Below are 12,866 nucleotides of genomic sequence, written 5' to 3'. Positions count from 1 at the left end.
TAGTCCTTGATCGAATATTTATAACTAGTAAAGATGGACAATCTCGTTCGAGGACTGAAATAATAGAACCCATTGGTGGACCTAATCAAACGAAAAAATGTAGAAAATAGGTCGCATCCAACACAAACAAATAGACTCAAAACAGCTCATGAATAAGATAGAATTAGGCGTCAACATTCTAGGGGTTACCTCGTAATGTTGAAAAATCTCGATAAAAAAAGGGGTGAAAGGGAAAACTAACCTGAATTCATATTGCTTGAGGAAAAACACTAAATTACACCCCTTCTAAGCATCTACCAAACCCCTAAGTAATGGATCGGATATAACTATTCTCTCATTACTTAAAGGAGTCCTAATTTTAAAGATTTTAATATCTATGAGGTCTCAGGAAAGATGTTGGAGTAAGGAAAAATAGAGTGATAGAGGAGATCAAGTCGTCTACTGTTGGAATTTCAGTAGGAGCCATAAGAAGAGCGAAAATATACCTTTGATTGGAGAAGCAAGATTACAAAGGAAGGGAAGGTAGAATAGCAAAAACAAAATAGAAATGAAGGCAATGAGTGAAAAGCAAAATTTGAAATTAGAAGAAGACGAAAGAAACGACACCTATCAGAGTCCTTCTCTCGAGCCAAACAAAATTAAATGAAATCTCGAAGTTTATTCTCTCAGTAATCATGAAATAATTGGTAAGGTAGTAAAAGGGCATTTGATAATTAATGGGCCTCAGACCAATAGGCACACATCAACCCATACTAAAGAGGCTTGGGGCAAACATCACATAGGCCCATAACATATCGCTTAGAGGGAATTGAAACCAACTAGGACCTGGTTTCATGGACTGGACAGGGTTCAAAGGAGCCCGAGGACAGTTAGGCTCGATCGATCATTAACATTTGTATGTGAGCAAAGCCTGAAATAATAGGAATGTGTCCCAAAAGGGTCAAAAGAATTAAATAGCCGCTTGACAGGAGTTAGAACCTCTTACCCACAAACAAGCTATCCCCGTGAAAGTGGCAGTCGGGTCAAGGTGTAGGACGGTGGAGGTACGCTTGAAAAAGACAAGAGGAAATAGAGATAAAAGAGGAGGAAGTCAGGGTCGATTGGAGTACTGCAACAAAGTTTTTAGAAATGGAGGGAGTCATAAATTCAGAGAAATTGAGATGTCCATATCTAAGTTGTTGATAAGGTTGGATAATAAGTCAAAGAAAGAGATGCAAGAGGAGCTATTTGTGATCTCTATCTAAAAAGTTTATTGGATTTGTTGTGATTTGATGAATTTTGAGTATATGATCCAGGTGAGTTTTTTTTTTTTTTGGCATTCATTAACCCACAACAAAAATATATTATTTATATAAGAGATGAACTAGTCAAGAATTCTAAATTCCTTTTGCATTGAGTTTTCATATTTTCTACTTTTAAGTTTGTAATTCTTCAGGGATTATTCAGCATAGTTACAAAGGATAATGATCATTCATTTGTGCAATGTGAATATGAAATTGAGGATTTTTCAATTTAGGATTTTTTTATTAAAGGGATATAAAAGTTACCAATATATACTATAGTTAACAAGTAATTATGGTTACCTATGTATCAATGTGGAATTCAGTTTTAATATTTAAAATTGTCACATGTCATGCTAAGTCACTAATGACATACTCTCCTTAATTAGGATTTCAAATTAGAATAAAATATTTATAAAAGTTTCAATTTTAGACTAAATTGCTAAAATTAAAACATTTGAAAAAAATCGCTAAACTACTTAAATGTTTGGTTTTTTAAGATCAATTTTCCAATTAAATACAATGATGCATGGCATGGATATTCCTCTAGTGATTAGAGTAATGAATAAAACATTTGAATTCAAATCCAAACGAATCATTTGGCTTTTTTTATTTTTTATTAGAAGGTAAATTCATTGATAAGGAGAGCAATACAAGTCAAGTCTATGCCTAAAACATTTAATTTAAAGAAAAAACGCCTCTAAAAATGCAAAAAAAGTGTAGAAAATCAATTAGGGTAGAGGCCCATCATGGCCTAAAGGTCTCTAAAGTCCAAACATATAAAAAGCCCATAGTAGAATCAACTCTAAAGACCTAACACGGCTTCAACCCGGTGCACATCTCTATCAAATGCTGCTCTCTGCTTCTGGAGGTGTCGGTCGTCAATGTTGGTAGAAAAAAAAATATGAAATTTTTTGCTACTTTAGCTCCAAAAGCAATGAAAGTCATACCGAAGATTTGGGGAGATAAATCACAACCAAGCAAAGCCTTTCAAAAAAAATAAAGATCGAGGCAATGATCAGGTTAAGCACATGCAATGAAGGGACGGTCGGGAGAGAAGATTGAAGCTTTCTCAATAATGCTTGAAACAAGAAAAAACAACTTTAGAAAAGATAGCATTGGAAAAGATAAAGATGTACTCTTAGTGACCCTTCTCGCCTATGAGCCCCAGCCCATGAGCCACCATTACGGTCTAATTCCCGAGCTTGACGGCCACTGACAGAATAAATAGTATAATTTAGGGGTGAGTATCGGGTTTGGGGTTCAAAATGAAGTAAAATGAATAAATTAAAAATTGTAATTTTAGTATTTATAAAAATTAAATTAAATTAATTTTAGTAAGAAATATTAATTTTATTTAATTTAATTCAGTTTGATTTGCTCAGTTTAAATTTTTAATAAATTTTTTATTTTTTATATTATATTTGTAGTATTTTAAAATTTAATTAAAATATTTTAACTTTAATTATGATCTGAATTAATTTAAAAATTTAATTTAATTTTTTATTTATTTTAATTCACTTTAATTTAATTTTTAATTTTAAAAATTTTAATTATTTTAATTTAATTCGATTTTAATAAAAAAATTAAAAAAATCGCTGAATCGATTAGCGATAAAAAAAACTTCTTAATTTTTTTATTAAAATAAGAAATTAAAATATTTAACTTGAAAATAAAGAATTCAGCTTATTTTATTTTTGGTTTGATTGCAAAATTATGAACTTTGAGTTAATTACACTTAAATTATTTTTAATTAATTTAAATAAAAATTTAAAAATAATTTAATTTGAACATCCTAGAGGGAGTAATTTAAAATCCATTATTTATTATAAAAATTTATCATGTAATCTATACATTATGATAAAACACATTAATTATTTTTTTAATTTTAAAAAATATATTAAAATATTTACAAAATATTAAAAAATTTATTAATTAATTATTTTATTAATTTTATTTATTAAATATTTGATTATTTAATTTTTATAATATAAAAATAATTTTTTAATTTTATAAAAATATTTACTAATTAATAATTTCATATTAAAAATATTTTAAAATCTTTTATGGATAAATTTACAAAAGAATCAATCAATAAATTTTTGAAACCTCATTAATCTTTTAATATATTTTTTAAAATTAAAAAATTTCTTATATTATATATAGAGACCTATTTCTTTTCCAGCACTGTAATGCGAACTGGAGCCGAAAAGTGCAGATAAACGAAGCCACAGCAAAGGTTCTCTTCACTCTCAGGGTCAGACGTTGATTCTTTTACACGCACAGCAATAGTTTATGAAGAATTTAATCTCTTTTCTCCTTAATTCTACCATTTTTCCCTTTATAAACCCTAGCCATGGCTGCTTTGGCTGAAAACCCTAGGACCAAGCTCCAATTACGTCTCCATTCGCAATCCAACCACTACCCAACCCACCACGACACCGTTGATGTTTCCTCATCAGCTAGACTCTTCTCTGAGATTCTTAGTCATACCGATCCTAAAGATGTTGAATCTGCACTCTCCTCCTCTGGAATTCCTCCTACCCCTGATCTTGTCCATCAAGTCCTTAAGCTTAGTTACAACAATCCCTCTTCTGCTGTGGTGTTTTTCCGGTGGGTGGGCCGGGCACATAAACCCACCCCTTATGCATGGAACCTGATGGTGGATTTACTTGGCAAGAATGGGCTTTTTGAATCCATGTGGGATGCAATTCGCTCTATGAAGCAAGAAAATGTATTGTCGATAGCGACTTTTGCTTCTGTTTTTGGGAGTTATTGTGCAGCTGGCAGATTTGATGAAGCTGTAATGAGCTTTGATGTTATGGATAAGTATGGGATTCAGCAAGATGTTGTTGCTGTGAATTCGCTTTTGAGCGCTATGTGTAATGAGGATAATCAGACAATAAAGGCATTGGAGTTTTTTGAAAGGGTAAAATCTAAGATACCCCCAGATGGTGATACATTTGCTATTTTGTTGGAAGGGTGGGAGAAGGAAGGCAACCCTGCCAAAGCAAGGACTACATTTGGTGAGATGGTTGTTCGCATCGGATGGAGCCCATCAAACATGCCGGCTTATGATGCGTTTTTGACCACACTTGTTCAAGCCTCGCAAACAGATGAGGCTCTCAAGTTCCTGCACGTTATGAAGGGGAAGGCTTGTATGCCAGGTTTGAAATTTTTTTCTAATGCTCTTGATATGTTTTGTAAGCAGAATGATCATGTGAATGCTGTCCCATTGTGGGATACAATGGTCGGCAGTGGGGTAGTGCCTAATTTGATTATGTACAATAGGATGATTAGCTTGCTTTGCAACAAAAGTGACATTGATAATGCATTTCGGTTGCTTGATGAGATGGTCTTCAATGGAGTTTTTCCAGATTTTTTGACTTATAATATGATTTTTCAATGTCTGATAAAGGACAAAAAGGTTTACCAAGTAGGAAAGTTTTTCTGCGAGATGACCAAGAATGAAATGCTTCCCAATCATCTTGATTGTGCTGCAGCCATCGCAGTGCTGATGGATGGTGATGACCCTGAAATGGCAATTGAGATATGGGACTACATGGTTGAGAACCATGTGTTGCCCCTTGATGAGAGCGCAAACGCTCTACTCATAGGACTTTGTAATTTGGGTAGGTTGTCGGAGGTGAGGAGGTTTGCAGACGATATGCTTGATAGAAAAATCAATATATATGAATCAACTATGTCAAAGTTGAAGGGCACCTTTTACAAGGAGGGTAGCAGTGCAAGGGACAGGTTTGATAACCTCTCAAGGAGATGGAGAGCTACCTAGATATGACTCTGTATATTTCTTTTTGGTCCATCTAGTGAAGCTTTCAATTTGATGTATCTGTGACAGTCATTAATAGAGAAGCTTTGCTGTGAGCATGATCTTCCCATGTCCTAGATCCTTTTCCTTGTCATCTTCTATTCATATGATACATGTTTTTTTTTCCTCACATTATGATATCCTGGAATTTTGTTAATCCGTCAACTGTAGTAATTGATTCCCTCTCCTTCCTCCCTTCTACACTTTCTTTCTCTCAAATGCTCATGCACATGGGTTGTTAGTTTTAAATTGCATGGTCTGTTATGCCTTCGTGCATATAATTCTGTTCCTTTTTCAATTTATTTTAGTTAAATGTGCAGGAAGCTTTTTGCTGAAGTGGACTAAACTAAAATGGAGCTGATTTTTGAAATAATTCTGCAATTCTAATTGCTTTCTTTCTATTAATGATGCTGGCTCTAGATTTAAAAAAAAAAAAAAATTTAGACTTTAAAGATTTTGGCTATATCTCATTACTTACATTTTTTTTTGACACTTGCACACATAAATCAACTAAAGCAACTTTTAGAATTCTCCTGGAGGATGGAACTCTGATGTTCATGTATATTTTGGGATACACTCAGGAGGAGATGTAAACCTTCCTAGATGTCCTGCTTTAGTTTCCTTTATTATCTGCTCACTGGAGAAGTTATACTTGCAATTCCTTTTTGTTGAAAATTATAGATGTGTGGCAGTTATAAGGTTTTTGTGCAGGCCCTTTCTTATGCCTCTCCTTGCCATTTTCATGTTAATGTCGTATAGGTAACACATCTTTAATTCATATTGATATCTCTCTATGCTGATAATTAATCAGCCATAGCAGTGATCTTTCGCCTCTCATTCTTTCATGAATTCATCCCTTCAGTTTTGTTGTTGTGATGCTAGCAACAAAGGATCAAGGAAAAACAAGATTAAAGACTTGAACATTTAGAATAATTGTCCAGATTTACTATAGGGTTTACTTGGTGAGGTTTACATGTCTATTTAATAAAGTTAATTGTGGTCAGTTTCTTTAGTTTCAACCTTGGTAAAGAATCTAGCTCAGGATTAGTTTCAGACTTCTGTACTGCAGTTTTCTTATTGAATAAATAGTTGTGCTATATAGAACGAACGAATTAGGACGAAGAAGTGCACTAAATTTTATCCACTGTCAGATTAATGCATCCCATGGGAACTATATTTATGTTTGTGAGACTCACTAGCGATTTCTACACCATCTTGTGTGAATTGATTGGTGTATTTCAGCATTTTCCTTGAATAAATACCAGCGGGTTGTGTTTCTTGGATTTGATGCAACTCTACCTTAAAATGTGATGTCTAAGGAAGTTTAGCCTTTTTTTTTAGCTTTGAAACCTAAACTCATTTATTTTCCTGTTCTAGTGTTACTGCATAGAGTGTCTAACCAGCAGTGCAAAAAAGTCCTACAACTACAAGGCTACAACCCTTTAATCCATGTTTAATTATACTTGTAAAAACCCTAATTGTGCACCTGAATCCTGCTCATTGTAACCAAATGGCATCAAAAAATTCATCCATGCAAGCTGTCCCATGTCATGTTGATTATGGGTTTCTGAGATCCTTCTTGCTGCTCTGTTTAATATGCTTGTGTAAATCAGATTTCGTATCAAAGGTAGGTGATTTTGCCTTTTTGAGGTTAAAAAAAGTTTAATTTGTTAATTTGGGTCCATAGCAAACTTACTTGCCAAAAAGATTTTGACGACCATGTCAGACTCACTACAAACGCAATAGATTTTTTTGTTTTTTTTTTAAAAAACATGTCAGCTGGCAGAAGAGCTTCTTGTGCCAGCCCGACATTAAAAAATAATTTTAATTATAAATCTTGCACTACAAGAAAATCTTAAATTACCAACGGACATTTCCGTTGGTAAATACAGAGATTCCGTTGGTGAAACGGATCACCAACGGATCTGTGACGGACTAAGTCCGTCGGGAAAATCCTCGTTGGTAATTTTAATCACTAACGGAATTGGTGTCCGTTGGTGTCACCAACGGATCACCAACGGAAATTGCCGTTGGTGACACCAACGGATCACCAACGGAAATTCCGTTGGTGACACCAACTGATCACCAACGGAAATTCCGTTGGTGACACCAACGGATCACCAACGGAAATTCCGTTGGTGACACCAACTGATCACCATTAGGTGTCACCAACGGAAATTCCGTTGGTGATCTGTACCCCTGTTCATCCAATTCCCTTGGTAAATCATAAATATTTTCATACCTGTTCTCCTGTGCATTCATCCATCATCATCCATTCATATCCATCCATCATCATGTACATTAATAATACTACGTAAAAAACCAAATTACTCATTCAAATATATGTGAAACTTAAAGAATTTGTACTACAATTTTAATTTGAAATAAAAATTATGGGCAGCACCATTATGTGCTTCAGCTTGTTTATAACCATAAGGTCCTCTCTTCAAAGTTCTATTGGAAACTATATTAGGGCTCTTGGAGATTCTCCTTGTTCACTTTAGGAAAGCAATCATTCTTTACACGTTCATTTAACCTTGTCTTTGCCATTCGAACGTTGTTCATGGATTTTCTCTCGCACTTTGTAGTTGAATTTTTGTCATGTTTTGCACCTTCACAGCTGCCAGGACCCTGGACACAAAATCAAAATACATAAATATATATGTATTAAATATGTAAAATCAACTAAAAAAGTTAATTTCATGGAGATGTCATTTTCAAAGCAGTATAATTGAAGATGTGTAGTTAAGAGTGAAAAATGAACAATGTAACTCCAATCTCAAACTTATAAAGGACTGCCTGCACTTTGGATATAAAAATTTTAGAATGACCAATTTATAGAAATTCCTGTCCATTCTTTTTAATATCAGAAAGAAAAGAAAAAGATCCTATATTCACAAAACCAAAAGATGCTAACTTAGCAGAACATAAAAATTTCACTTGAAACAAATTGAATACAAGGTTTCATGTGGATACAACTGTGCATTTTGGAGGCAAGTTCAGATTTCAGAGTGATTTTGATTTTACAAGCAAACAATTTAGGGATTTCATTTAGGAATTTGTATTTGGCTTCCAGTGTTCTACATGCCTGAAATGTTTGCATAGCTAAATGAATTAAGACTGAAACAATAATATTGAAAAGATAGAATGAAGTCTTCTCATAATCCCACTATCATTACCTGCATACTCTTCCAGATTGTGCGTCAAAATAGTACTCTGTATACCCAGTAGCTGCAATATAGCTTCACAGAGTCAGATCTAATCAGCTAAGCATCTGGAGCTATATTATCAAATTGTATACAAAAGCCTTGAAGCTGTGGTTCTATAGACAGTAGAAGTTTTAGAAGAAATCCATCCATAGTAAACACCATTTCTCTTGTGATATATTTTTCTACAGAATTTTGCTTTTGTTTTGATGCTACCACACTTTCAACTCACAGATTCTTGAGCTGAATCGCTTGTTTAGCATAATTCATTTTGCAATAAAAGAATTCAAAAGAATTATTGCAAAATCATACAAGATTTTCTCCTTTTCAAATAAAAGGCTTTTGAGCTAAAAAGAATTGAATTCTTTCATTCCAAACAAAAGAATCATTAGAAAATAAATCAATTGAATTGAATTTTTACGAAAGTCTTATTCCAAATGGACAGAATACAGTGAAAATTCTAAGGAAATACCAGTTATCTACAGCAATAACATGTCTTTTATGATGAGTTTAATGTGAGATCCTGGAGCATACCAGAGAGAATAGGCCTCCAAGAAAATGACATGATACAGCTAAAACGCCAATGCCCAATTCCCTTGTCCTGTAACCAAACAAAGTTTTTGGTGTCAAGAGTTCTCTAAGGAAAATCATTAACCAAAGCAAAAATAAGACACTCTATGACTGTTAAGTTAGTTCAGCGTTTTGACTGATACTTAGATGTTGAGGAGCTAACCACTAGTGTTGGCAAAATCCATGAATGAAACTTCCTCAGCTCTGTTGAACATAATGCCTAAAACACAATGATCTCACCTCAAAATCTTCCCACTTTGTAAGATTCATATTCGACTTCTCATAAAGCACAAAATTAAAGCTTTTCGTTCAAATTGTAATTAACCAATTATTATCAGGTAGATTACTATACAGTATAATCGCCTTGATAATTATTTTGATCATTATCATCTGATTAAAGACGAAGCAGAAACCAAAAATCAAAAATAATTAGTTATGAAATGTAAATGTAAATGTGCACTTGTCCAAGTGCACCAGCTGGTGCACAAGTGCACCAGCTGGTGCACAAGTGCACCAGCAAGTGCACTTGTCCAAGTGCACCTGCTGGTGCACTTGAAATGTGCACCTGCTGGTGCACTTGGCAAGTGCACCAGCAGGTGCACAAGGCAAGTGCACCAGCAGGTGCACAAGTGCACCAGCAGGTGCACAAGTGCACCAGCTGGTGCACAAGTGCACCAGCTGGTGCACAAGTGCACCAGCAAGTGCACTTGTCCAAGTGCACCTGCTGGTGCACTTGAAATGTGCACCTGCTAGTGCACTTGGCAAGTGCACCAGCAGGTGCATTTTCCCATTGCACCTGCTGGTGCACTTGCCAAGTGCACCAGCTGGTGCACAATTGTAAATGCACCTGCTAGTGCACTTGGCAAGTGCACCAGCAGGTGCAATGTGAAAATGCACCTGCCGGTGCACATTTCAAGTGCACCAGCATGTGCATTCTATATCACTACTCAATAGTGATGAATCAAAGAAAAACTCCCTTTCACATGACTATCATGCTCATATTTTATACAAGAAAAATGCAGCATTTTCTTAAGGAAATGATTATAAACTTCATTCTCCACTCATTTTTCTATGTACAAAAGCCAAAAATTAAGGATGGAGAATATAATCTAGATCCAAATTAAATAATTTCTTTCATCTTTGCAAAGCATTGATCAAATGGCCTTAGATTAGTCTCTCTATGCAAAGAATATATAAACATAAAGTGACCTAGCTAGTAGCTAGGCCAAATGTGCTGGTGCAATGTGAAAATGCACCTGCTGGTGCACTTGCGAAGTGCACCAGCAGGTGCATTTCCAATTGTGCACCTGCTGGTGCACTTGGAAGTGCACCAGCAGGTGCATTTCCAATTGTGCACCTGCTGGTGCACTTGGCAAGTGCACCAGCAGGTGCATTTACAATTGTGCACCTGCTGGTGCACTTGGCAAGTGCACCAGCAGGTGCAATTTAAATTGTGCACCTGCTGGTGCACTTGGAAGTGCACCAGCAGGTGCATTTCCAATTGTGCACCTGCTGGTGCACTTGGCAAGTGCACCAGCAGGTGCAATGTGAAAATGCACCTGCTGGTGCACTTGCCAAGTGCACCAGCAGGTGCAATGTCAAAATGCAAGGAAACTGTGACGGTCTTGAAAAAAAAATCTATGATGGGAACGGGTTGAGCAAAGAAATAAAACAAGCATAAATGTATCATAAAATTAACAAGCAAAAAATTAACAAGCAAAAAATTAAACAAGCAAAAAATTAAACAAGCAAAAAAATACAAAAAATTAAACAAGCATAAATGGCGGCGAACCTTTTGATGGCGGTGGACGTTGGATGAACAGGGCAGTGAACGGCCGAGAGGTTGGACCCAAGTTCCGATTTCAGTGAGCCCGTGGATATTGATGCTGAGAATAAGCTCCGTTGTCGACTGTCGATGGCGGCGAACCGTTGATGGCGGCGAACCTTTTGATGGCGGTGGACGTTGGATGAACAGGGCAGTGAACAGCCGATAGGTTGGAACCAAGTTTCGATTTCAGTGAGCCCGTGGATATTGATGTTGAGAATAAGCTTCGTTGTCGACGGTTGATGGCGGCGAACCGTTGATGGCGGCGAACTGTTGATGGCGGCGAACCGTTGATGGCGGCGGACGATGCACTTGGCAGTGAACGACGGCAAGGTTGGAGACAACTTCAGATTTCAGTGATTTTGATTTTAAGGAATTAGGTCTTTCATTTAAGACTGGGATTTTGGCTCCAAAATTTTCACCCACGGATTACTGACGGATGGCTTCATCCGTTAGTAGTCCGTTAGAGTGATTCCGTGAATCCGTTAGAATCACTGACGGATTTCAAGCCGTTGGTGAATCCGTTACTATCATTAACGGATTGCAAACCGTTGGTGAATCCGTTAGTGATACTAACGGATTTACCATCCGTTAGTGAAATCCGTTAGTGAAATTGTGAATTCTTGTAGTGTTGGGCGCGTTACTTATTTTTAATTTTTTTTAATTGTTATTATATTATAATAATATATTTACATTATACTAATTTGATAATATTATTTATAATATAATTTTTTTAATAATAAATATCTTTAATTATTTCTCATAATTTTTCATATATTAATATTTAATATATTTTATTATTAATATTATATAATTTCAGTATTATAAAATTAATATTATGTTCCAATAATTGGAGGTGTACAATTGTATAAATTTAATTTTATAATTTTAAATATTTATATTAATTAATTTATATATATATTTATTTTTTATATATTTAATCGTATAATAATATTATTTTATAATTTTAAATAATAATATATTAAAATATATTAATATTTAAATAAAAAAAATTAGTGTCATTATATAATTTTAATATTATAAAATTAATATTATGATGTGATTAGACGTATATGATTATATGAAATATAAATTTAATTTTTATAATTTTAAAATATTTATATTAATTAATTAATTAATTAATTTTTTATAAATTATAAATAATCTAATAATTTTATACACGTTTAACTGTAATATAATGTTATTTTATAATTTTAAATATTAATATATTTTATTAATCGTGTACTATTGAGGGCAGCTCATAAAGTGTAAATTTAATTTTTATAATTTTAAATTTATTTATCTATTTTTTTGATGAATTGTTTCAATATAAATTTAATTTTTAAAATTTTAAATTTATTTATCTATTTCTCTTTGATAAAATTCAGTAATTATAAAATAATATTAATAAATAATATATTTTATTATTAATATTTAAATAAAAAATATTATTAGTATTATATAATTTCAGCATTATAAAATTATAAAATTAATATTAATTACGGTGCAATTAAATGTGTACACTGTGCGAGAGCAACTAATAAATGTAAATTTAAGTCTTGTAATTTCAAACGTTCATATTTATTTATCTATTTTTTTTATAAATTATAAATAATTTAGTGATTTCGTATACATCTAATGATAGAATAATAAATATTTTTTGAGTAGTTCTCTTTGTTATCGACTTTTATAATACTCCTATATATAAAAAATAATAAAATATATAATACTCTTATATATAAAAATAATAAAATATATAATATAATAACTATGTATTAATAAACTTATAACTGAGATTAATTTTAATTTTAAAATATATTATAAAAAATATTTAAAAATATTTATTATTATAAAAAATTATATTAAATTAATATAATATAAATATATTATTATAATAAAATAAAATAAAAAATCATAGGTTGGCGCCATTCAGATAGCCCCAGATCAAGAGTTATAATTAAAATGATTTTTTAATGTGGTAAAAATTTTATATCAGTGGACGTCAGGTCCTAACACAATTTATGGTTCAAGAAATCTAAGAAATGGAGAACTCAAAGCAAATGAGAGAGGAAAGCTGAGTGAGAGCCTTTAAAATTAGATCGTTTTCGGGCATCATTTAGCAAGATGAACTCGAAAATCTCAGCAGTATAGTAACA

The 12,866-nt window shown here is 33.2% G+C and overlaps 1 protein-coding gene and 1 long non-coding RNA gene across 3 annotated transcripts; one reads left to right on the top strand and one right to left on the bottom strand.

Moving 5' to 3' along the window:
- The first annotated feature begins 3,475 nt into the window (after positions 1–3,475).
- Positions 3,476–5,268, top strand: LOC110604367 (pentatricopeptide repeat-containing protein At1g77360, mitochondrial). The gene has a single exon (XM_021742501.2). The coding sequence runs from the start codon at positions 3,637–3,639 to the stop codon at positions 5,071–5,073; it is 1,437 nt and encodes a 478-aa protein (XP_021598193.1). The 5' UTR covers positions 3,476–3,636; the 3' UTR covers positions 5,074–5,268.
- A 2,149-nt stretch (positions 5,269–7,417) lies between these two features.
- LOC122722286 lies at positions 7,418–9,173 on the bottom strand. 2 transcript variants are annotated; one of them, XR_006349234.1, is made up of 4 exons: positions 9,126–9,173; positions 8,850–8,916; positions 8,289–8,340; positions 7,418–7,740 (listed from the first exon to the last, which is right to left on the bottom strand). It is a non-coding gene; the product is annotated as an uncharacterized LOC122722286 (long non-coding RNA). The 2 variants fall into 2 exon arrangements; XR_006349233.1 differs by having other exon boundaries at positions 9,049–9,168.
- Positions 9,174–12,866: the final 3,693 nt, after the last annotated feature.

Source organism: Manihot esculenta, chromosome 17 (genome assembly GCF_001659605.2).
Source record: "Manihot esculenta cultivar AM560-2 chromosome 17, M.esculenta_v8, whole genome shotgun sequence".
In the NCBI taxonomy this organism is placed as follows: Eukaryota; Viridiplantae; Streptophyta; class Magnoliopsida; order Malpighiales; family Euphorbiaceae; genus Manihot; species Manihot esculenta.
This window is presented reverse-complemented; position numbering and strand designations above follow the sequence as displayed.

What these genes read in the sequence shown, in the direction of transcription:
- LOC110604367 (XM_021742501.2), top strand. Translation starts at nt 3,637, where the DNA reads ATGGCTGCTTTGGCTGAAAACCCTAGGACCAAGCTCCAATTACGTCTC.